Source organism: Oncorhynchus mykiss, chromosome 26 (genome assembly GCF_013265735.2).
Source record: "Oncorhynchus mykiss isolate Arlee chromosome 26, USDA_OmykA_1.1, whole genome shotgun sequence".
Taxonomy (NCBI): domain Eukaryota; kingdom Metazoa; phylum Chordata; class Actinopteri; order Salmoniformes; family Salmonidae; genus Oncorhynchus; species Oncorhynchus mykiss.
Window position 1 is genome coordinate 262,778 of NC_048590.1, and position 27,127 is coordinate 289,904.

The 27,127-nt window shown below is 44.6% G+C and overlaps 1 protein-coding gene across 1 annotated transcript in view; it reads left to right on the forward strand.

The window, feature by feature from the left end:
• The window catches only part of LOC110515483 (solute carrier organic anion transporter family member 3A1-like), a 58,794-nt gene extending 31,868 nt beyond the window's left edge, over nt 1-26,926 (forward strand). Inside the window, exons 4-11 of the mRNA XM_036964547.1 lie at nt 3,307-3,579; nt 3,755-3,919; nt 6,958-7,156; nt 12,858-13,014; nt 14,795-14,967; nt 19,005-19,069; nt 20,195-23,323; nt 26,783-26,926. Of these exons, the coding sequence (XP_036820442.1) occupies nt 3,307-3,579; nt 3,755-3,919; nt 6,958-7,156; nt 12,858-13,014; nt 14,795-14,967; nt 19,005-19,069; nt 20,195-20,571 (1,409 nt within the window). The 3' untranslated portion in view covers nt 20,572-23,323; nt 26,783-26,926. The remainder of the gene's footprint in view (nt 1-3,306; nt 3,580-3,754; nt 3,920-6,957; nt 7,157-12,857; nt 13,015-14,794; nt 14,968-19,004; nt 19,070-20,194; nt 23,324-26,782) is intronic.
• The last annotated feature ends 201 nt before the right edge of the window (nt 26,927-27,127 follow it).

The window sequence follows — 27,127 nt, forward strand, 5'->3', positions numbered from 1 at the left end:
CCTACTGTGTTATATGTGTGTGTCCCCCATGGTATTCCTACTGTGTTATATGTGTTTAACCTGGTATACTGACTGTGTTATATTAACCTGGTATCCTGACTGTGTTATATTAACCTGGTATCCTGACCGTGTTATATGTGTTTAACCTGGTATCCTGACTGTGTTATATGTGTTTAACCTGGTATCCTGACTGTGTTATATTAACCTGGTATCCTGACTGTGTTATATTAACCTGGTATCCTGACTGTGTTATATTAACCTGGTATCCTGACTGTGTTATATTAACCTGGTATCCTGACTGTGTTATATGTGTTCAACCTGGTATTCTGACCGTGTTATATTTGTTTAACCTGGTATCCTGACCGTGTTATATGTGTTTAACCTGGTATCCTGACTGTGTTATATGTGTTTAACCTGGTATCCTGACTGTGTTATATGTGTTTAACCTGGTATCCTGACTGTGTTATATTAACCTGGTATCCTGACTGTTATATGTGTTTATCCTGGTATCCTGACTGTTATATGTGTTTATCCTGGTATACTGACTGTTATATGTGTGTAACCTGGTATCCTGACTGTTATATGTGTTTATCCTGGTATCCTGACTGTGTTATATGTGTTTAACCTGGTATCTTGCCTGTATTATATTAACCTGGTGTCCTGACTGTGTTATATGTGTTTAACCTGGTATCCTGACTGTGTTATACATGTTTAACCTGGTATCCTGACTGTTATATTAACCTGGTATTCCGACTGTGTTATATGTGTTCCCCCTGGTATCCCTACTGTGTTATATGTGTTCCCCCTGGTATCCCTACTGTGTTATATGTTCCCCCCTGGTATCCCTACTGTGTTATATGTTCCCCCCTGGTATCCCTACTGTGTTATATGTGTTCCCCCTGGTATCCCTACTGTGTTATATGTGTTCCCCCCGCCTGGTATCCCTACTTTGTTATATGTCCCCCCCCTGGTATCCCTACTGTGTTATATGTGTCCCCCCTGGTATCCCTACTGTGTTATATGTTTCCCCCCCTGGTATCCCTACTGTGTTAAATGTGTTCCCCCCCTGGTATCCCTACTGTGTTATATGTGTTCCCCCCCCTGGTATCCCTACTGTGTTATATGTGTTCCCCCTGCTATCCCTACTGTGTTATATGTGTCCCCCTGGTATCCCTACTGTGTTATATGTCCCCCCCCCCCCCCCCGGTATCCCTACTGTGTTATATGTGTTCCTCCTGGTATCCCTACTGTGTTATATGTGTTCCCCCCCTGGTATCCCTACTGTGTTATATGTGTGTGTCCCCCATGGTATTCCTACTGTGTTATATGTGTTTAACCTGGTATACTGACTGTGTTATATTAACCTGGTATCCTGACTGTGTTATATTAACCTGGTATCCTGACCGTGTTATATGTGTTTAACCTGGTATCCTGACTGTGTTATATGTGTTTAACCTGGTATCCTGACTGTGTTATATTAACCTGGTATCCTGACTGTGTTATATTAACCTGGTATCCTGACTGTGTTATATTAACCTGGTATCCTGACTGTGTTATATTAACCTGGCATCCTGACTGTGTTATATTAACCTGATATCCTGACTGTGTTATATTAACCTGGTATCCTGACTGTGTTATATGTGTTCAACCTGGTATTCTGACCGTGTTATATGTGTTTAACCTGGTATCCTGACCGTGTTATATGTGTTTAACCTGGTATCCTGACTGTGTTATATGTGTTTAACCTGGTATCCTGACTGTGTTATATGTGTTTAACCTGGTATCCTGACTGTGTTATATTAACCTGGTATCCTGACTGTGTTATATGTGTTTAACCTGGTATCCTGACTGTGTTATATGTGTTTAACCTGGTATTCTGACTGTGTTATATGTGTTTAACCTGGTATCCTGACTGTGTTATATGTGTTTAACCTGGTATCCTGACTGTGTTATATTAACCTGGTATCCTGACTGTGTTATATTAACCTGGTATCCTGACTGTGTTATATTAACCTGGTATCCTGACTGTGTTATATGTGTTTAACCCGGTATCCTGACTGTGTTATATGTGTTTATCCTGGTATCCTGACTGTGTTATATTAACCTGGTATCCTGACTGTGTTATAGGTGTTTAACCTGGTATCCTGACCGTGTTATATGTGTTTATCCTGGTATCCTGACTGTTATATGTGTTTATCCTGGTATCCTGACTGTGTTATATGTGTTTATCCTGGTATCCTGACTGTGTTATATTAACCTGGTATCCTGACTGTGTTATAGGTGTTTAACCTGGTATCCTGACCGTGTTATATGTGTTTATCCTGGTATCCTGACTGTTATATGTGTTTATCCTGGTATCCTGACTGTGTTATATGTGTTTATCCTGGTATCCTGACTGTTATATGTGTTTAACCTGGTATCCTGACTGTGTTATATGTGTTTAACCTGGTATCCTGACTGTGTTATATTAACCTGGTATCCTGACTGTGTTATATTAACCTGGTATCCTGACTGTGTTATATTAACCTGGTATCCTGACTGTGTTATATGTGTTTAACCCGGTATCCTGACTGTGTTATATGTGTTTATCCTGGTATCCTGACTGTGTTATATTAACCTGGTATCCTGACTGTGTTATAGGTGTTTAACCTGGTATCCTGACCGTGTTATATGTGTTTATCCTGGTATCCTGACTGTTATATGTGTTTATCCTGGTATCCTGACTGTGTTATATGTGTTTATCCTGGTATCCTGACTGTGTTATATTAACCTGGTATCCTGACTGTGTTATAGGTGTTTAACCTGGTATCCTGACCGTGTTATATGTGTTTATCCTGGTATCCTGACTGTTATATGTGTTTATCCTGGTATCCTGACTGTGTTATATGTGTTTATCCTGGTATCCTGACTGTTATATGTGTTTATCCTGGTATCCTGACTGTGTTATATGTGTTTATCCTGGTATCCTGACCGTGTTATATGTGTTTAACCTGGTATCCTGACTGTGTTATATTAACCTGGTATCCTGACTGTGTTATATTAACCTGGTATCCTGACTGTGTTATATTAACCTGGTATCCTGACTGTGTTATATGTGTTTAACCTGGTATCCTGACTGTGTTATATGTGTTTAACCTGGTATCCTGACTGTGTTATATGTGTTTAACCTGGTATCCTGACTGTGTTATATTAACCTGGTATCCTGACTGTGTTATATTAACCTGGTATCCTGACTGTGTTATATTAACCTGGTATCCTGACTGTGTTATATGTGTTTAACCTGGTGTTTTCTACCTGTGTTGCCAGGTAAGCTGGACATCGGCCCTGACGACCCCAGGTGGATTGGTGCGTGGTGGGGTGGCTTCTTGCTCTGCGGTGCCTTACTCTTCATCTCCTCCCTCTTCATGTTCGGCTTCCCCCAGTCCCTGAATGAGCAGGATGTGGACAGTGGGGGGGAGAGTGAACAGGCCATGTTGCCCCCCTCCCTGTCCAGGGATTACGAGGGGAACAAGCCCACTAACGGGGCGATCCATGGCTTCCAGGCCAATAGTGGACTGACCTGCTGCGAGCACATGAGAGGTGATATCTACTGTCATAGAATAATATGGTAATGTCAGCGATGTTGGTCAGGGGAGAGGTCTGCTTCTCCGTTTATTAACAGACTGGTGTTAATGGATACGGTACACATGTAAAATACATACAAGATATTATGTTGTGATGTACACAGTTTCAATCACCCCCCACCCCTTTACAGTCATCCCCAAGGTGACCAAGCACCTCCTGTCCAACCCTGTGTTTACCTGCATCTCGCTGGCAGCCTGTATGGAGATCGCTGTGGTTGCAGGCTTCGCCACCTTCCTAGGGAAGTACATGGAGCAGCAGTTCAACCTCACCACTTCCTCAGCCAATCAGCTGCTAGGTGATAATGCTAATCACTACATCCAAACCAGAGCATAATAAAACATGGGACTTCTATAGTGGTTTTCAATGACCCTGTGGCCTTTCCCTTCTTCATTCACAGTGTTTGTTATTGGCCCCTTCTCACACACACTCCTCTCTGTCCTCTGTCTCTCCCTAACCCTGGTCCTAACACTGTCCTCTGGTCTCTCCCTAACCCTGGTCCTAACACTGTCCTTCCAACCATAACCCCTGTCCTCTGTCTCTCCCTAACCCTGGTCCTAACACTGTCCTCTGTCTCTCCCTAACCCTGGTCCTAACACTGTCCTCTGGTCTCTCCCTAACCCTGGTCCTAACACTGTCCTTCCAACCATAACCCCTGTCATCTGTCTCTCCCTAACCCTGGTCCTAACACTGTCCTCTGTCTCTCCCTAACCCTGGTCCTAACACTGTCCTCTGTCTCTCCCTAACCCTGGTCCTAACACTGTCCTCTGTCTCTCCCTAAGCCTGGTCCTAACACTGTCCTCTGTCTCTCCCTAACCCTGGTCCTAACACTTTCCTCTATCCTTCCAACCATAACCCCTGTCCTCTGTCTCTCCCTAACCCTGGTCCTAACACTGTCCTCTGTCTCTCCCTGACCCTGGTCCTAACACTGTCCTCTGTCTCTCCCTAACCCTGGTCCTAACACTGTCCTCTGTCTCTCCCTAAGCCTGGTCCTAACACTGTCCTCTGTCTCTCCCTAACCCTGGTCCTAACACTGTCCTCTATCCTTCCAACCATAACCCCTGTCCTCTGTCTCTCCCTAACCCTGGTCCTAACACTGTCCTCTGTCTCTCCCTAACCCTGGTCCTAACACTGTCCTCTATCCTTCCAACCATAACCCCTGTCCTCTGTCTCTCCCTAACCCTGGTCCTAACACTGTCCTCTATCCTTCCAACCAATAACCCCTGTCCTCTGTCTCTCCCTAACCCTGGTCCTAACACTATCCTTCCAACCATAACCCCTGTTCTCTGTCTCTCCCTAACCCTGGTCCTAACACTGTCCTCTGGTCTCTCCCTAACCCTGGTCCTAACACTGTCCTTCCAACCATAACCCCTGTCCTCTGTCTCTCCCTAACCCTGGTCCTAACACTGTCCTCTGTCTCTCCCTAACCCTGGTCCTAACACTGTCCTCTGGTCTCTCCCTAACCCTGGTCCTAACACTGTCCTTCCAACCATAACCCCTGTCATCTGTCTCTCCCTAACCCTGGTCCTAACACTGTCCTCTGTCTCTCCCTAACCCTGGTCCTAACACTGTCCTCTGTCTCTCCCTAACCCTGGTCCTAACACTGTCCTCTGTCTCTCCCTGACCCTGGTCCTAACACTGTCCTCTGTCTCTCCCTAACCCTGGTCCTAACACTGTCCTCTGTCTCTCCCTAAGCCTGGTCCTAACACTGTCCTCTGTCTCTCCCTAACCCTGGTCCTAACACTGTCCTCTATCCTTCCAACCATAACCCCTGTCCTCTGTCTCTCCCTAACCCTGGTCCTAACACTGTCCTCTGTCTCTCCCTAACCCTGGTCCTAACACTGTCCTCTATCCTTCCAACCATAACCCCTGTCCTCTGTCTCTCCCTAACCCTGGTCCTAACACTGTCCTCTATCCTTCCAACCAATAACCCCTGTCCTCTGTCTCTCCCTAACCCTGGTCCTAACACTATCCTTCCAACCATAACCCCTGTTCTCTGTCTCTCCCTAACCCTGGTCCTAACACTGTCCTCTGTCTCTCGCTAACCCTGGTCCTAACACTGTCCTCTATCCTTCCAACCATAACCCCTGTCCTCTGTCTCTCCCTAACCCTGGTCCTAACACTGTCCTCTGTCTCTCCCTAACCCTGGTCCTAACACTGTCCTCTATCCTTCCAACCATAACCCCTGTCCTCTGTCTCTCCCTAACCCTGGTCCTAACACTGTCCTCTGTCTCTCCCTAACCCTGGTCCTAACACTGTCCTCTATCCTTCCAACCATAACCCCTGTCCTCTGTCTATCCCTAACCCTGGTCCTAACACTGTCCTCTGTCTCTCCCTAACCCTGGTCCTAACACTGTCCTCTATCCTTCCAACCATAACCCCTGTCCTCTGTCTCTCCCTAACCCTGGTCCTAACACTGTCCTCTGTCTCTCCCTAACCCTGGTCCTAACACTGTCCTATATCCTTCCAACCATAACCCCTGTCCTCTGTCTCTCCCTAACCCTGGTCCTAACACTGTCCTCTATCCTTCCAACCATAACCCCTGTCCTCTGTCTCTCCCTAACCCTGGTCCTAACACTATCCTTCCAACCATAACCCCTGTTCTCTGTCTCTCCCTAACCCTGGTCCTAACACTGTCCTCTGTCTCTCCCTAACCCTGGTCCTAACACTGTCCTCTATCCTTCCAACCATAACCCCTGTCCTCTGTCTCTCCCTAACCCTGGTCCTAACACTGTCCTCTGTCTCTCCCTAACCCTGGTCCTAACACTGTCCTCTGTCTCTCCCTAACCCTGGTCCTAACACTGTCCTCTGTCTCTCCCTAACCCTGGTCCTAACACTGTCCTCTATCCTTCCAACCATAACCCCTGTCCTCTGTCTCTCCCTAACCCTGGTCCTAACACTGTCCTCTGTCTCTCCCTAACCCTGGTCCTAACACTGTCCTCTATCCTTCTAACCATAACCCCTGTCCTCTGTCTCTCCCTAACCCTGGTCCTAACACTATCCTTCCAACCATAACCCCTGTTCTCTGTCTCTCCCTAACCCTGGTCCTAACACTGTCCTCTGTCTCTCCCTAACCCTGGTCCTAACACTGTCCTCTATCCTTCCAACCATAACCCCTCTCCTCTGTCTCTCCCTAACCCTGGTCCTAACACTGTCCTCTGTCTCTCCCTAACCCTGGTACTAACACTATCCTTCCAACCATAACCCCTGTTCTCTGTCTCTCCCTAACCCTGGTCCTAACACTGTCCTCTGTCTCTCCCTAACCCTGGTCCTAACACTGTCCTCTATCCTTCCAACCATAACCCCTGTCCTCTCCCTCCCTCCCTTCCTCCATAGGTATGACAGCCATTCCGTGTGCGTGTCTGGGTATCTTCCTGGGTGGTCTCTTGGTGAAGAAGTTAGACCTGTCAGCGTTAGGGGCCATCCGTATGGCCATGGGGGTCAACCTCGTCTCCACCGCCTGTTACGTCTCCTTCCTCTTCCTCGGCTGTGACACCGGCCCTGTCGCCGGGGTGACTGTCGCCTACGGCAACGCGTGAGTAGCCTACCGTATCACTGTTAGCACGTTCAACAATGTTACCAAGTTGTTCCTCACCTTCAACTACAGGACATCTAATAACATTTTATTGGCCACATGTGCAAAATACAAAAGGTGTAGATTTACAGTAAAATGCTTACTTACGAGCCCATTCCCAACAGTACAGTTAAAAATTAAGACAAATATTTTCTAAATATAAAAGGAAATAGTAAAACCATTTTTAAAAATAACGAGGCGATGTAAAGGAAGTACCAGGTAATAACATGGTTATATACAGGGAGTACCAGGTAATAACATGGTTATATACAGGGAGTACCAGGTAATAACATGGTTATATACAGGGAGTACCAGGTAATAACATGGTTATATACAGGGAGTACCAGGTAATAACATGGTTATATACAGGAAGTACCAGGTAATAACATGGTTATATACAGGAAGTACCAGGTAATAACATGGTTATATACAGGAAGGACCAGGTAATAACATGGTTATATACAGGAAGGACCAGGTAATAACCTGACTATATACAGGGAGTACCAGGTAATAACATGGTTATATACAGTGAGTACCAGGTAATAACATGGTTATATACAGGAAGTACCAGGTAATAACATGGTTATATACAGGAAGTACCAGGTAATAACATGGTTATATACAGGAAGGACCAGGTAATAACCTGACTATATACAGGGAGTACCAGGTAATAACATGGTTATATACAGTGAGTACCAGGTAATAACATGGTTATATACAGGAAGTACCAGGTAATAACATGGTTATATACAGGAAGTACCAGGTAATAACATGGTTATATACAGGGAGTACCAGGTAATAACATGGTTATATACAGTGAGTACCAGGTAATAACATGGTTATATACAGGAAGTACCAGGTAATAACATGGTTATATACAGGAAGTACCAGGTAATAACATGGTTATATACAGGAAGGACCAGGTAATAACCTGACTATATACAGGGAGTACCAGGTAATAACATGGTTATATACAGTGAGTACCAGGTAATAACATGGTTATATACAGGAAGTACCAGGTAATAACATGGTTATATACAGGAAGTACCAGGTAATAACATGGTTATATACAGGAAGGACCAGGTAATAACATGACTATATACAGGGAGTACCAGGTAATAACATGGTTATATACAGGGAGTACCAGGTAATAACATGACTATATACAGGAAGTACCAGGTAATAACATGACTATATACAGGGAGGTAATAACATGACTATATACAGGGAGTACCAGGTAATAACATGGTTATATACAGGGAGGTAATAACATGACTATATACAGGGAGTACCAGGTAATAACATGACTATATGCAGGGAGTACCAGGTAATAACATGGTTATATACAGGGAGACCAGGTAATAACATGGTTATATACAGGGAGGTAATTACATGACTATATACAGGGAGTACCAGGTAATAACATGGTTATATACAGGGAGGTAATAACATGGTTATATACAGGGAGTACCAGGTAATAACATGGTTATATACAGGGAGGTAATAACATGGCTATATACAGGGGTACCAGGTAAGGGTTTAGGGTTAACCCTAACCCTAACCCTAAACCCAGGTCGTAGAAACAAGTCAAATGATGTATGCAATCCATATTTAGGATGTTTTAAACATTAATCAGCAATAAGGTTCCAACCGGATAATTTAATTGTCTGAAGAAACGCATTGGAACGCAAGAACACTCTCTCGTGACCGCGCGTAATGAGACAGAGGCTTTCTGCCAGACCACCCATTCAAAGAGCTATTATGAGCCCCACCTTTATAGTAGAATCATACAACCAGAATCTAAAGACGGTGACATCTTGTGGAAGCCCTAGGAAGTGCATTCTCATCCATATCTAAGGTGGACATCCAATGGCACTGTTTTCTAAATTGAGTTCTCACTTCCTGTTTGGATTTCTTCTCAGGTTTTTGTCTGCCATATGAGTTCTGTTATACTCACAGACTTCAGAGTGTTTTCTATCCACCAGTAATAATAATATGCATATATTCCCATCTGGGAAAGAGTAGGAGGAAGTTTACTCTGGGCACGGATAGGATATACAGGAAGTACCGGGTAATAACATGGCTATATACAGGAAGTACCAGGTAATAACATGGCTATATACAAGTGTTTGTGTGTGTGTGTGTGTGTGTGTGTGTGTAATAAATAATCAAGGGGGTCAATGTAAATAGTCAGGGTAGACATTTGATCAAATGTTCAGCAGTATAATGGGGGTAGAAGTTGTTCAGGTGCCTTTTGGTCCCAGACATGGCTGGCTGCAGTACCGCTTGCCGTGCGGTAGCAGAGAGAACAGTCTATATGGCTTGGGTGGCTGGCTCCGGTACCGCTTGCCGTGCGGTAGCATTGATGACAGTCTAAATGGCTTGGGTGGCTGGAGTCCTTGACCATTTTTAGGGCCTTTCTCTGACACCGTCTTGTCTAGAGGTCCTGAATGGCAGGGAGTTCGGCCCCAGTGATGTATTGGACACTACCCTGAGTTGCACCTAGTGGTAAGATGCCGAGCAGTTGCTATACCAGGCGGTAATGCAGCCAGTCAAAATGCTCTCAATGGTGCAGCTGTATAACTTTTTGAGGGTCTGAGGGCCCATGCCACATCTTTTCAGCCTCCTGTGGGGGAAGAGGGGACATGAATGGGGACATGTTCGGCCCTCCGTTTCCTGTAGTCCACAATGAGCACCTTTGTCTTGCCCACGTTGAGTGAGAGGTTGTCTTGGCACCACACTGCCAGGTCTCTGACCTCCTCCTCCTCCGGTCATAAAACCACTCCCTTATTATCTCTACCATAGTTAGAAGTTCAAAATGGTTATTGAATAGTGTAGCCTCTATAAATGACAGAAAGTGTAGCCTCTATAGATGAAAGTGTAGCCTCTATAGATGATAGAAAGTGTAGCCTCTATAAGTGAAAGTGTAGCCTCTATAGATGAAAGTGTAGCCTCTATAGATGAAAGTGTAGCCTCTATAGATGATAGAAAGTGTAGCCTCTATAAGTGAAAGTGTAGCCTCTAGATGAAAGTGTAGCCTCTATAGATGAAAGTGTAGCCTCTATAGATGATAGAAAGTGTATCCTCTATAGATGAAAGTGTAGCCTCTATAGATGATAGTGTAGCCTCTATAGATGAAAGTGTAGCCTCTATAGATGAAAGTGTAGCCTCTATAGATGATAGTGTAGCCTCTATAGATGAAAGTGTAGCTTCTATAGATGATAGTGTAGCCTCTATAGATGACAGAAAGTGTAGTCTCTATAGATGAAAGTGTAGCCTCTATAGATGACAGAAAGTGTAGCCTCTATAGATGAAAGTGTAGCCTCTATAGATGATAGTGTAGCCTCTATAGATGACAGAAAGTGTAGTCTCTATAGATGAAAGTGTAGCCTCTATAGATGATAGAAAGTGTAGCCTCTATAAGTGAAAGTGTAGCCTCTATAGATGATAGTGTAGCCTCTATAGATGAAAGTGTAGCCTCTATAGATGATAGTGTAGCCTCTATAGATGAAAGTGTAGCCTCTATATATGAAAGTGTAGCCTCTATAGATGATAGTGTAGCCTCTATAGATGCCAGAAAGTGTAGTCTCTATAGATGATAGAAAGTGTGGCCTCTATAGATGACAGAAAGTGTAGCCTCTATAGATGATAGAAAGTGTAGCCTCTATAGATGATAGTGTAGCATCTATAGATGAATGTGTGGCCTCTATAGATGATAGAAAGTGTGGTCTCTATAGATGACAGAAAGTGTAGCCTTTATAGATGATAGTGTAGCCTCTATAGATGAAAGTGTAGCCTCTATAGATGATAGTGTAGCCTCTATAGATGATAGTGTAGCCTCTATAGATGACAGAAAGTGTAGCCTCTATAGATGAAAGTGTAGCCTCTATAGATGATAGTGTAGACTCTATAGATGATAGTGTAGCCTCTATAGATGCTAGTGTAGACTCTATAGATGACAGAACGTGTAGCCTCTATAGATGACAGAAAGTGTAGCCTCTATAGATGAAAGTGTAGCCTCTATAGATGAAAGTGTAGACTCTATAGATGACAGAAAGTGTAGCCTCTATAGATGATAGTGTAGCCTCTATAGATGATAGTATAACCTCTATAGATGATAGTGTAGCCTCTATAGATGATAGTGCAGCCTCTATAGATGATAGTGTAGCCTCTATAGATGAAAGTGTAGCCTCTATAGATGATAGTGTAGCCTCTATAGATGCTAGTTTAGAACTGCCATGCTCCGACACCACTAAAACAACTGCCATGCTCCGACACCACTAAAACAACTGCCATGCTCCGACACCACTAAAACAACTGCCATGCTCCGACACCACTAAAACAACTGCCATGCTCCGACACCACTAAAACAACTGCCATGCTCCGACACCACTAAAACAACTGCCATGCTCCGACACCACTAAAACAACTGCCATGCTCCGACACCACTAAAACAACTGCCATGCTCCGACACCACTAAAACAACTGCCATGCTCCGACACCACTAAAACAACTGCCATGCTCCGACACCACTAAAACAACTGCCATGCTCCGACACCACTAAAACAACTGCCATGCTCCGACACCACCAAAACAACTGCCATGCTCCGACACCACTAAAACAACTGCCATGCTCCGACACCACCAAAACAACTGCCATGCTCCGACACCACTAAAACAACTGCCATGCAGACAAACAGGCTACAGACAGACAAGACTGTCTGGTATTGTTGCAACTCAGCATTCTTCGTCCTCCAAACACGACGAGTTGTGTTTTTACCAAAAAGTGATATTTTTGGTTTCATCTGACCATATGACATTCTCCCAATCTTCTTCTGGATCATCCAAATGCTCTCTAGCAAACTTCAGACGGGCCTGGACATGTATTGGCTTAAGCAGGGGGACACGTCTGGCACTGCAGGATTTGAGTCCCTGGCGGCGTAGTGTGTTACTGATGGTAGGCTTTGTTACTTTGGTTCCAGCTCTCTGCAGGTCATTCACTAGGTCCCCCCGTGTGGTTCTGGGATTTTTTCTCACCGTTCTTGTGATCATTTTGACCCCACGGGGTGAGATCTTGCGTGGAGCCCCAGATCGAGAGAGATTATCAGTGGTTTTGTATGTCTTCCATTTCCTAATAATTGCTCCCACAGTTGATTTCTTCAAACCAAGCTGCTTTCCTATTGCAGATTCAGTCTTCCCAGCCTGGTGCAGGTCTACAATTTTGTTTCTGGTGTCCTTTGGTCTTGGCCATAGTGGAGTTTGGAGTGTGGACAGGTGTCTTTTATACTGAAACAAGTTCAAACAGGTGCCATTAATGCAGGTAACGAGTGGAGGACAGAGGGGCCTCTTAAAGAAGAAGTTACAGGTCTGTGAGAGCCAGAAATATTGCTTGTTTGTAGGTGACTAAATACTTATTTTTCACCATAATTTGCAAAAAAATTCATTAAAAATCCTACAATGTGATTTTCTGGATATTTTTTCTCATTTTGTCTGTCATAGTTGACGTGTACCTACGATGAAAATTACAGGCCTCTCTCATCTTTTTAAGTGGGAGAACTTGCACAATTGGTGGCTGACTAAATACTTTTTTGCCCCACTGTAGCTATCATTGTACATAGCATGTTTCCAGTGTTTTGATAATGCCATGGTTTCTATATAACAGAACCTGTTTGCCTGTTCCCAGGACCCTGCGGTCATGGCAGAGACCGGAGCATGCCTGCATCAACAACTGTAACTGCTACACAGCCTCAGTGAGCCCTGTGTGTGGCTCCAACGGGATCACCTACCTCTCTGCCTGCTTCGCCGGCTGCCTCACACCTGTAAGTCCCTGGTCTTCTGGCAGGACCTTTACAGCCAGCTGCATTGTCATTGACATCCATAGTAGACCATGTTCTAAAAGTCCTATACAGCTGTCCCATGAATTGCTGCATCACCATTCACATGATAGTAGATCACATAAACCCATCGGGTACATCATATCAGGGTCACCAAAACTGTAGGAGCAAGCTATATTAGTCATGTAGGTGTTATATAGAAGTATGTGGGTGAGTCCCAAATGGCACCCTATTCCCTATATAGTGCACTACTTAAGACCAGGGCCCAATGATTCCTATAGTTTATATATTGTATCCACTCCTCTCCAGAACCTGACCAGCTGTATGTCTATCTATAGGGGATATCCTCTCCTGTCCTCCTCCAGAACCAGCTGTCTATCTATAGGTGATATCCTCTCCTGTCCTCCTCCAGAACCAGCTGTCTATCTATAGGTGATATCCTCTCCTGTCCTCCTCCAGAACCAGCTGTCTATCTATAGGTGATATCCTCTCCTGTCCTCCAGAACCAGCTGTCTATCTATAGGTAATATTCTCTCCTGTCCTCCAGAACCAGCTGTCTATCTATAGGTGATATCCTCTCCTGTCCTCCAGAACCAGCTGTCTATCTATAGGTGATATCCTCTCCTGTCCTCCTCCAGAACCAGCTGTCTATCTATAGGTGATATCCTCTCCTGTCCTCCTCCAGAACCAGCTGTCTATCTATAGGTGATATCCCCTCCTGTCCTCCAGAACCAGCTGTCTATCTATAGGTGATATCCTCTCCTGTCCTCCAGAACCAGCTGTCTATCTATAGGTGATATCCTCTCCTGTCCTCCTCCATAACCAGCTGTCTATCTATAGGTGATATCCCCTCCTGTCCTCCAGAACCAGCTGTCTATCTATAGGTGATATCCTCTCCTGTCCTCCTCCAGAACCAGCTGTCTATCTATAGGTGATATCCTCTCCTGTCCTCCTCCAGAACCAGCTGTCTATCTATAGGTGATATCCTCTCCTGTCCTCCAGAACCAACTGTCTTTCTATAGGTGATATCCTCTCCTGTCCTCCTCCAGAACCAGCTGTCTATCTATAGGTGATATCCTCTCCTGTCCTCCAGAACCAGCTGTCTATCTATAGGTGATATCCTCTTCTGTCCTCCAGAACCAGCTGTCTATCTATAGGTGATATCCTCTCCTGTCCTCCAGAACCAGCTGTCTATCTATAGGTGATATCCTCTCCTGTCCTCCAGAACCAGCTGTCTATCTATAGGTGATATCCTCTCCTGTCCTCCTCCAGAACCAGCTGTCTATCTATAGGTGATATCCTCTTCTGTCCTCCAGAACCAGCTGTCTATCTATAGGTGATATCCTCTCCTGTCCTCCAGAACCAGCTGTCTATCTATAGGTGATATCCTCTCCTGTCCTCCAGAACCAGCTGTCTATCTATAGGTGATATCCTCTCCTGTCCTCCTCCAGAACCAGCTGTCTATCTATAGGTGATATCCTCTTCTGTCCTCCAGAACCAGCTGTCTATCTATAGGTGATATCCTCTTCTGTCCTCCAGAACCAGCTGTCTATCTATAGGTGATATCCTCTCCTGTCCTCCAGAACCAGCTGTCTATCTATAGGTGATATCCTCTCCTGTCCTCCTCCAGAACCAGCTGTCTATCTATAGGTGATATCCTCTTCTGTCCTCCAGAACCAGCTGTCTATCTATAGGTGATATCCTCTCCTGTCCTCCAGAACCAGCTGTCTATCTATAGGTAATATCCTCTCCTGTCCTCCTCCAGAACCTGACCAGCTGTATGTGTATCAGCAGTAAGGAGGAGGAGTCGGTGGCGTTGCCGGGGAAATGTCCCAGTCCAGGCTGCCAACAGGCCTTTATCACCTTCCTTTGTGTCATCTGTGTGTGCAGCATGATCGGAGCCATGGCCCAGACACCCTCCGTCGTCATACTTATCAGGTAACCTCTAACCCTGACCTCTGGCCCAGACCACCTCTGTTATCATACTCATCAAGTCATCTCTATCCCTGACCTCTAACCCAGACTCCCTCTGTTATCATACTCATCAGGTCATCTCTATCCCTGACCTGTAACCCAGACCCCCTCTGTTATCATACTCATCAGGTCATCTCTATCCCCGACCTCTAACCCAGACCCCCTCTGTTATCATATTCATCAGGTCATCTCTAACCCTGATCTCTAACCCAGACCCCCTCTGTTATCATACTCATCAGGTAACCTCTTACCCTGACCTCTAACCCAGACCCCCTCTGTTATCAGGTCATCTCTATCCCTGACCTCTAACCCACACCCCCTCTGTTATCATACTCATCAGGTAACCTCTAACCCCGACCTCTATCCCTGACCTCTATCCCAGACCCCCTATGTTATCATACTCATCATGTGACCTCTAACCCTGACCTCTAACCCTGACCTCTAACCCAGACACACTCTGTTATCATACTCATCAGGTAACCTCTAACCCTGACCTCTAACCCTGACCCCCTCTGTTATCATACTCATCAGGTAACCGCTAACCCAGACCCCCTCTGTTATCATACTCATCAGGTAACCTCTAACCCTGACCCCCTCTGTTATCATACTCATCAGGTAACCTCTAACCCTGACCCCCTCTGTTATCATACTCATCAGGTAACCGCTAACCCAGACCCCCTCTGTTATCAATGTTATCAGGTAACCTCTAACTCTGACCCCCTCTGTTATCATACTCATCAGGTAACCTCTAACCCAGACCCCCTCTGTTATCATACTCATCAGGTTAGACCACTCAGACGTACCTGTGTTATGTGGACCACAGGAAGAGTAGCTGCTGGATTTGCAATAGTCAAAGGGTCCTAATCAATGAAATCCTCTAACCCCCGATGTCATCATTCTGGTCCCCAGCAAGAATTAATGTTCCTGAAACAGAAGGGGAACGAACAAAGAGTCACTGACACCAACCAAAACCAAACAGGTTTAGGAGGGGTTCTGAAAGACACTCATGGGGGTGTCCACTGACAGTTGACTAGCAACAACAACTGGAACCTTAAAGACACCCACCATGAGAGCCCACTAAATTTCCCCAAGACGAGGCAACGAAAAACCCACACCAAACTTATAGACAGGAAGCAAACCAAAAAGGTGGTGCAATACTAAACCAAGGAAATCAGATAAAGGATGTTTTTCTAGAAATCAGATTGGGAGCCAACTACAGGTGTTAACCCCACACATCTCTCAAGGCAACTGGAGCACTGGGCCAGACACTCTTAAATAACACCTGGGCCAGACACTCTTAAATAACACCTGGGTCAGACACTCTTAAATAACACCTGGGTCAGACACTCTTAAATAACACCTGGGCCAGACACTCTTAAATAACACCTGGGTCAGACACTCTTAAATAACACCTGGGCCAGACACTCTTAAATGACACCTGGGCCAGACACTCTTAAATAACACCTGGGTCAGACACTCTTAAATAACACCTGGGCCAGACACTCTTAAATAACACCTGGGCCAGCACAGTAGAAACACCTTCCCACTAATGAGATTACACCAGCAAAGGTGTACCACCTACAGACTAACGAGATGGCAACCAGAACAGGTGTAACACATACTGACTAACGAGGTGACAACCAGAACAGGTGTAACACATATTGACTAAGGATGTGAAACCAATCTGTGCTAAAGTCCAACTCCAAAGCAGAAATGGTCAAACCAAAGCCTGTAACAGTTCAGCCTGTAACACTTTATTCCATCATGAATATCCCTTTATTTCCACATGCTTACTGCTGTTACTATGCTGCTGTTACTATGCTGCTGTTACTATGCTGCTGTAATGGCTTGCTGCTGTTACTATGCTGCTGTTACTATGCTGCTGTTACTATGCTGCTGTAATGGCTTGCTGCTGTTACTATGCTGCTGTAATGGCTTACTGCTGTTACTATGCTGCTGTTACTATGCTGCTGTTACTATGCTGCTGTAATGGCTTACTGCTGTTACTATGCTGTTGTTACTATGCTGCTGTTACTATGCTGCTGTAATGGCTTGCTGCTGTTACTATGCTGCTGTTACTATGCTGCTGTTACTATGCTGCTGTAATGGCTTACTGCTGTTACTATGCTGCTGTTACTATGCTGCTGTTACTATGCTGCTGTAATGGCTTACTGCTGTTACTATGCTGCTGTTACTATGCTGCTGTTACTATGCTGCTGTAATGGCTTGCTGCTGTTACTATGCTGCTGTTACTATGATGCTGTTACTATGCTGCTGTAATGGCTTACTGCTGTTACTATGCTGCTGTTACTATGCTGCTGTTACTATGCTGCTGTTACTATGCTGCTGTAATGGCTTACTGCTGTTACTATGTTGCTGTTACTATGCTGCTGTTACTATGCTGCTGTAATGGCTTGCTGCTGTTACTATGCTGCTGTTACTATGCTGCTGTTACTATGCTGCTGTAATGGCTTACTGCTGTTACTATGCTGCTGTTACTATGCTGCTGTAATGGCTTACTGCTGTTACTATGCTGCTGTTACTATGCTGCTGTTACTATGCTGCTGTAATGGCTTACTGCTGTTACTATGTTGCTGTTACTATGCTGCTGTTACTATGCTGCTGTAATGGCTTGCTGCTGTTACTATGCTGCTGTAATGGCCTGCTGCTGTTACTATGCTGCTGTTACTATGCTGCTGTAATGGCTTGCTGCTGTTACTATGCTGCTGTTACTATGCTGCTGTAATGGCTTACTGCTGTTACTATGCTGCTGTTACTATGCTGCTGTTACTATGCTGCTGTTACTAGGCTGCTGTTACTATGCTGCTGTTACTATGCTGCTGTTACTATGCTGCTGTAATGGCTTGCTGCTGTTACTATGCTGCTGTAATGGCTTGCTGCTGTTACTATGCTGCTGTTACTATGCTGCTGTTACTATGCTGCTGTTACTAGGCTGCTGTTACTATGCTGCTGTTACTATGCTGCTGTAATGGCTTGCTGCTGTTACTATGCTGCTGTTACTATGCTGCTGTAATGGCTTGCTGCTGTTACTATGCTGCTGTTACTATGCTGCTGTAATGGCTTGCTGCTGTTACTATGCTGCTGTTACTATGCTGCTGTTACTATGCTGCTGTTACTATGCTGCTGTAATGGCCTGCTGCTGTTACTATGCTGCTGTTACTATGCTGCTGTAATGGCATGCTGCTGTTACTATGCTGCTGTTACTATGCTGCTGTTACTATGCTGCTGTAATGGCTTGCTGCTGTTAATATGCTGCTGTAATGGCTTACTGCTGTTACTATGCTGTTGTTACTAAGCTGCTGTTACTATGCTGCTGTTACTATGCTGCTGTAATGGCCTCCTGCTGCTGTAATGGCCTGCTGCTGTTACTATGCTGCTGTTACTATGCTGCTGCTGTAATGGCTTGCTGCTGCTGTAATGGCTTGCTGCTGTTACTATACTGATGTTACTATGCTGCTGCTGTAACGGCTTTCTGCTGCTGTAACGGCTTGCTGCTGTTACTATACTGCTGTTACTTTTTTTTTAAACCTTTATTTACTAGGCAGAACAAATTCTTATTTTCAATGACGGCCTAGGAACAGTGGGTTTTCTGCCTGTTCAGGGGCAGAACGACAGATTTGTACCTTGTCAGCTCTGGGATTTGAACTTGCAACCTTTCGGTTACTAGTCCAACTCTCTAACCATTAGGCTACCATGCCGCCCTATACTATGCTGCTGTTACTATGCTGGTGTTACTATGCTGATGTTACTATGCTGGTGTTACTATGCTGCTGTTACTAGGCTGCTGTTACTATGTTGCTGTTACTATGCTGCTGTTACTATGCTGGTGTTACAATGCTGGTGTTACTATGCTGGTGTTACTATGCTGCTGTTACTATGCTGCTGTTACTATGCTGCTGCTGTAATGGCTTGCTGCTGATGTAACGGCTTGCTGCTGTACATTTTGACTGCTTTCTATAGTGTGTTTCTTTGTGTTTCAGAACAGTGAGCCCTGAGCTAAAATCCTACGCTCTTGGAGTTCTGTTTCTGGGCCTGAGACTACTAGGTAGGAGATCACTGTCATCAATAACATGTTTCTGGGCCTGAGACTACTAGGTAGGAGATCACTGTCATCAATAACATGTTTCTGGGCCTGAGACTACTAGGTATGAGATCACTCTCATCAATAACATGTTTCTGGGCCTGAGACTACTAGGTAGGAGATCACTGTCATCAATAACATGTTTCTGGGCCTGAGACTACTAGGTAGGAGATCACTGTCATCAATAACATGTTTCTGGGCCTGAGACTACTAGGTAGGAGATCACTGTCATCAATAACATGTTTCTGGGCCTGAGACTACTAGGTATGAGATCACTGTCATCAATAACATGTTTCTGGGCCTTAGAATACTAGGTAGGAGATCACTGTCATCAATAACATGTTTCTGGGCCTGAGACTACTAGGTAGGAGATCACTGTCATCAATAACATGTTTCTGGGCCTGAGACTACTAGGTATGAGATCACTGTCATCAATAACATGTTTCTGGGCCTTAGAATACTAGGTAGGAGATCACTGTCATCAATAACATGTTTCTGGGCCTGAGACTACTAGGTAGGAGATCACTGTCATCAATAACATGTTTCTGGGCCTGAGACTACTAGGTAGGAGATCACTGTCATCAATAACATGTTTCTGGGCCTGAGACTACTAGGTAGGAGATCACTGTCATCAATAACATGTTTCTGGGCCTGAGACTACTAGGTATGAGATCACTCTCATCAATAACATGTTTCTGGGCCTGAGACTACTAGGTAGGAGATCACTGTCATCAATAACATGTTTCTGGGCCTGAGACTACTAGGTAGGAGATCACTGTCATCAATAACATGTTTCTGGGCCTGAGACTACTAGGTAGGAGATCACTGTCATCAATAACATGTTTCTGGGCCTGAGACTACTAGGTAGGAGATCACTGTCATCAATAACATGGCTTTATTTCCATTGTTTATGTACAATACAAACCAAGCTGAATTCATTCAATGTAATGTTAGCTGTACTGTATGTGTTTAAGTATGATGGCTGATCTAGTGTTTGCATTTTCAAGCCACAATGAACCAAGCAAACCAGACAATCACAGCATCTAAGTTTTGGGTCTAATGTCTGATCTATGTTCTCTCTCCTCCCAGGTTTCATCCCTCCCCCTCTGATCTTCGGCATGGGCATCGACTCCACCTGCCTGTTCTGGTCCACAGTCTGTGGAGATAAGGGAGCCTGCATGCTGTACGACAACGTGGCCTATCGACACCTCTACGTGAGTATCGCCATCGCTCTCAAGTCCACCGCCTTCATCCTTTACACCACCACTTGGCAGTGTCTCCGGACCAACTATAAGAAATACATTAAGAACAGTGAAGGCTACCTGACTCCCACCCAGCTGTTTGCCTCCAACGTGACTCTGGACAAACTCGGCAAGGAGATCACCCAGAACCCAGGCAACCGGACAACATTTATATATAACCTGGAGGAACCAGAGATGAGTTATAACATGGAGTCTGTTTTATAGTTTCTCCAAGACCCGGGAGACGACTAACTGGATGACTGCCTGACTGGCAAGCTAACCTACTGGCTGGCTGCCTGACTGGCAAGCTGGCTGACTGCCTGACTGGCAAGCTAACTAACTGGCTGGCTGCCTGACTGGCAAGCTGGATGACTGCCTAACTGGCAAGCTAACCTACTGGCTGGCTGCCTGACTGGCAAGCTGGCTGACTGCCTGACTGGCAAGCTAACCTACTGGCTGGCTGGCTGGCAAGCTAACTGGCTGGCTGTCTGACTGGCAAGCTAACTGGCTGGCTTGCTGGCTGACTGCTGTTGCCGTCACAACACACTACTATTCACTCTTTATTCTGGTCTTTAATAGACATTTCTGATCAGTTTAATCCACATTAACAGGTCTCCTCATGGGATGACTGTTCTGAGCCAACACAGTGGTAGACAACACAGTGGTAATACTGGCTGGGTAGAATTCAATGGGTTTTGTCAGGGCCACAGGGGGTGGACTTGTTGTCCTCTCTGGGTGCAGATCCACAGGGTCAGTCCTGACCTGATCCACCTCAGAGTGTCTGTTCTCCTCAGCTCTACATATCATAGGAAATCTCTTTCAGTTCCAACGGACATATGAAAGCATCCCCACTAGATCATCTGAATGATTTCGGCTTATGATTGTCTTTTTATTCTGACTGGTTGTTTGGTCCTAGTCCATCCTCTTAAAGGAGGGGCTAGTTGAACCTGCCATTAAACCAATGTTTCATTTGACTGACAGGTTTGCTAGTGGGTTACCAGGTTAGAGTTCCACCACAGATGATAGACAGGTTTACCAGCAGGCTAGTGGGTTAGCAGGTTAGAGTTCCACCACAGATGATAGACAGGTTTACCAGCAGGCTAGTGGGTTAGCAGGTTAGAATTCCACCACAGATGATAGACAGGTTTACCAGCAGGCTAGTGGGTTAGCAGGTTAGAGTTCCACCACAGATGGTAGACAGGTTCACCAGCAGGCTAGTGGGTTAGCAGGTTAGAGTTCCACCACAGATGATAGACAGGTTTACCAGCAGGCTAGTGGATTAGCAGGTTAGAATTCCACCACAGATGATAGACAGGTTTACCAGCAGGCTAGTGGGTTAGCAGGTTAGAGTTCCACCACAGATGATAGACAGGTTTACCAGCAGGCTAGTGGGTTAGCAGGTTAGAGTTCCACCACAGATGATAGACAGGTTTACCAGCAGGCTAGTGGATTAGCAGGTTAGAGTTCCACCACAGATGATAGACAGGTTTACCAGCAGGCTAGTGGGTTAGCAGGTTAGAGTTCCACCACAGATGATAGACAGGTTTACCAGCAGGCTAGTGGGTTAGCAGGTTAGAGTTCCACCACAGATGATAGACAGGTTTACCAGCAGGCTAGTGGATTAGCAGGTTAGAGTTCCACCACAGATGATAGACAGGTTTACCAGCAGGCTAGTGGGTTAGCAGGTTAGAGTTCCACCACAGATGGTAGACAGGTTCACCAGCAGGCTAGTGGGTTAGCAGGTTAGAGTTCCACCACAGATGATAGACAGGTTTACCAGCAGGCTAGTGGGTTAGCAGGTTAGAGTTCCACCACAGATGATAGACAGGTTTACCAGCAGGCTAGTGGGTTAGCAGGTTAGAGTTCCACCACAGATGATAGACAGGTTTACCAGCAGGCTAGTGGGTTAACAGGTTAGAGTTCCACCACAGGTGAGTTGGAGATAGGTTTGCAGAATTCCAGTAATTTTCCCAAACTTCCATGGTTTTCCAGAGATCCTAGTTGAAGGATTCCAGATGTCCTGCTTATTCCACCCTGATTCTGGGAACCTTCCAAGTAGGATTTCTGGAAAACGTAGTCATTTCACTAGAGTTTTGCAAACCTAGTTAGAGTTAAAGATATATTGAAGATAGTGATATTTATAGAAGAAGTCTAGAATGTTCTGGCACTACATATCGCTGATCCCTTTACTTCATTCACTGTGGTGTTAGTAAATCTGTGGACATCACTGCACACGATTCAGACAGAGATCAGTAGTTCAACTGTTTGGACACTCAACACCTTACCTTCTGATTTTTCTTTTAAAACGCCGTATTCATGAGTTTTCCAGGAGCTTTTCTAACCAGGAATAACTCTGGGCTCTAGTCATGATCAAGGAAAATGGTTGTCAGTTCAACCATATCTCTGGCTGTTTGGCAGCGATATTGTTCTGCTTATTATATTAATGTATTTTAGTTGTTAATTTAAAATGTTTTTCCTTGATAGACATAAATTGCCATCAAGAAAAAACTATAACTTCCAAAAGCATATTTTAAAAAACAATAACAGTGGCAGCAGGTGATAATATTATTTTGATGAAAAAGCTAGCTGATTTATGCATGTAAACATATATTCAGTATGTCACTTGCACGGACATGGGAGTGGCTGATGGCTTACCAAGGGTTAAATCTATATTGAGGAGTTATTAGCCTTCAGATCCAGAATGTTCCAGAAGACTTTATCACGCAAAATGCATTGTGGCCAAGACTAAACAGTTCTCTCATGGATAACGGTCAAATACTGACCCGGTCACACAGTTAGGTCTCACTTTTAGTTTTTAGTAAAACTTACATTCAATTTTAATATGCTATGCTTCAAAAACATCTGTCGAGCTATCTACCACTGAATCATTTTATATATTTATCCTTTATCAAGGTTATAGTATGACCAGGTTAAAGTATGACCAGGTTAAAGTAGGACCAGGTTATAGTAGGACCAGGTTATAGTAGGACCAGGTTATAGTAGGACCAGGTTATAGTAGGACCAGGTTATAGTAGGACAGAGTACCAAGGGATGTAGGACCAGGTTATAGTAGGACCAGGTTATAGTAGGAACAGGTTAAAGTTGGACCAGGTTATAGTAGGACCAGGTTATATTAGGACCATGTTATAGTAGGACCAGGTTATAGTAGGACCAGGTTATAGTAGGACAGAGTACCAAGGGATGTAGGACCAGGTTATAGTAGGACCAGGTTATAGTAGGAACAGGTTAAAGTTGGACCAGGTTATAGTAGGACCAGGTTATATTAGGACCATGTTATAGTAGGACCAGGTTATAGTAGGACCAGGTTATAGTAGGACCAGGTTATAGTAGGACCAGGTTATAGTAGGACAGAGTACCAAGGGATGTAGGACCAGGTTATAGTAGGACCAGGTTATAGTAGGACCAGGTTATAGTAGGACCATGTTATAGTAGGACCAGGTCATAGTAGGACCAGGTTATAGTAGGAACAGGTTATAGTAGGACAGAGTACCAAGGGATGTAGGACCAGGTTATAGTAGGACCAGGTTATAGTAGGACCAGGTTATAGTAGGACCAGGTTATAGTATGACCAGGTTAAAGTAGGAACAGGTTATAGTAGGACCAGGTTATAGTAGGACAGAGTACCAAGGGATGTAGGACCAGGTTATAGTAGGACTAGGTTATAGTATGACCAGGTTAAAGTAGGACCAGGTTATAGTAGGACCAGGTTATAGTATGACCAGGTTATAGTAGGACCAGGTTATAGTATAACCAGGTTAAAGTAGGACCAGGTTATAGTAGGACCAGGTTATAGTATGACCAGGTTAAAGTATGACCAGGTAATAGTAGGACCAGGTTATAGTAGGACCAGGTTAAAGTAGGACCAGGTTATAGTAGGAACAGGTTATAGTATGACCAGGTTATAGTATGACCAGGTTAAAGTAGGACCAGGTTATAGTAGGACCAGGTTATAGTATAACCAGGTTAAAGTAGGACCAGGTTATAGTAGGACCAGGTTATAGTAGGACAGAGTAACAAGATATGTAGGGCCAGGTTATAGTAGGACCAGGTTATAGTAGGACCAGGTTATAGTAGGACCAGTTTATAGTAGTACCAGGTTATAGTAGTACCAGGTTATAGTAGGACCGGGTTATAGTAGTACCAGGTTATAGTAGGACCAGGTTATAGTAGGACAGAGTACCAAGGGATGTAGGACCAGGTTATAGTAGGACCAGGTTATAGTAGGACCAGGTTATAGTAGGACAGAGTACCAAGGGATGTAGGACCAGGTTATAGTAGGACCAGGTTATAGTAGTACCAGGTTATAGTAGTACCAGGTTATAGTAGGACCAGGTTATAATAGGACCAGGTTATAGTAGGACAGAGTACCAAGGGATGTAGGACCAGGGTATAGTAGGACCAGGTTATAGTAGGACCAGGTTATAGTAGTACCAGGTTATAGTAGGACCAGGTTATAGTAGGACAGAGTACCAAGGGATGTAGGACCAGGTTATAGTAGGACCAGGTTATAATAGGACCAGGTTATAGTAGGACCAGGTCATAGTAGGACCAGGTTATAGTAGGACCAGGTTATAGTAGGACAGAGTACCAAGGGCTGTAGGACCAGGTTATAGTATGACCAGGTTAAAGTAGGACCAGGTATAGTACGACCATGTTATAGTAGGACCATGTTATAGTAGGGCCAGGTTATAGCAGGACCAGGTTATAGTAGGACCAGGTTATAGTAGGACCAGGTTATAGTAGGACCAGTTTATAGTAGGACCAGGTTATAGTATGACCAGTTTATAGTAGGACCAGGTTATAGTAGTACCAGGTTATAGTAGGACAGAGTACCAAGGGATGTAGGACCAGGTTATAGTAGGACCAGGTTATAGTAGGACCAGGTTATAGTAGGACAGAGTACCAAGGGATGTAGGACCAGGTTATAGTAGGACCAGGTTATAGTAGGACCAGGTTATAGTAGGACAGAGTACCAAGGGATGTAGGACCAGGTTATAGTAGGACCAGGTTATAGTAGGACAGAGTACCAAGGGATGTAGGACCAGGTTATAGTAGGACCAGGTTATAGTATGACCAGGTTAAAGTAGGACCAGGTTATAGTAGGACCAGGTTATAGTATGACCAGGTTATAGTAGGACCACGTTATAGTATGACCAGGTTAAAGTAGGACCAGGTTATAGTATGACCAGGTTATAGTAGGACCAGGTTATAGTATGACCAGGTTAAAGTAGGACCAGGTTATAGTAGGACCAGGTTATAGTATGACCAGGTTATAGTATGACCAGGTAAAAGTAGGACCAGGTTATAGTAGGACCAGATTATAGTATAACCAGGTTAAAGTAGGACCAGGTTATAGTAGGACCAGGTTATGGTATGACCAGGTTAAAGTAGGACCAGGTTATAGTTGGACCAGGTTATAGTAGGACAGAGTACCAAGGGGTGTAGGACCAGGTTATAGTAGGACCAGGTTATAGTAGGACCAGTTTATAGTAGTACCAGGTTATAGTAGTACCAGGTTATAGTAGTACCAGGTTATAGTAGGACCAGGTTATAGTAGGACAGAGTACCAAGGGATGTAGGACCAGGTTATAGTAGGACCAGGTTATAGTAGGACCAGGTTATAGTAGGACCAGTTTATAGTAGTACCAGGTTATAGTAGTACCAGGTTATAGTAGGACCAGGTTATAGTAGGACCAGGTTATAGTAGGACAGAGTACCAAGGGATGTAGGACCAGGTTATAGTAGGACCAGGTTATAGTAGGACCAGGTTATAGTAGGACAGAGTACCAAGGGATGTAGGACCAGGTTATAGTAGGACCAGGTTATAGTAGGACCAGGTTATAGTAGGACAGAGTACCAAGGGATGTAGGACCAGGTTATAGTAGGACCAGGTTATAGTATGACCAGGTTAAAGTAGGACCAGGTTATAGTAGGACCAGGTTATAGTATGACCAGGTTATAGTAGGACCACGTTATAGTATGACCAGGTTAAAGTAGGACCAGGTTATAGTATGACCAGGTTATAGTAGGACCAGGTTATAGTATGACCAGGTTAAAGTAGGACCAGGTTATAGTAGGACCAGGTTATAGTATGACCAGGTTATAGTATGACCAGGTAAAAGTAGGACCAGGTTATAGTAGGACCAGATTATAGTATAACCAGGTTAAAGTAGGACCAGGTTATAGTAGGACCAGGTTATGGTATGACCAGGTTAAAGTAGGACCAGGTTATAGTTGGACCAGGTTATAGTAGGACAGAGTACCAAGGGGTGTAGGACCAGGTTATAGTAGGACCAGGTTATAGTAGGACCAGTTTATAGTAGTACCAGGTTATAGTAGTACCAGGTTATAGTAGTACCAGGTTATAGTAGGACCAGGTTATAGTAGGACAGAGTACCAAGGGATGTAGGACCAGGTTATAGTAGGACCAGGTTATAGTAGGACCAGGTTATAGTAGGACCAGATTATAGTAGGACAGAGTACCAAGGGATGTAGGACCAGGTTATAGTAGGACCAGGTTATGGTAGGACCAGGTTATAGTAGGACCAGGTTATAGTAGGACCAGGTTATAGTAGGACCAGGTTATAGTAGGACAGAGTACCAAGGGATGTAGGACCAGGTTATAGTAGGACCAGGTTATAGTATGACCAGGTTAAAATAGGACCAGGTTATAGTAGGACCAGGTTATAGTAGGACCAGGTTATAGTATGACCAGGTTATAGTAGGACCAGGTTATAGTAGGACCAGGTTATAGTAGGGC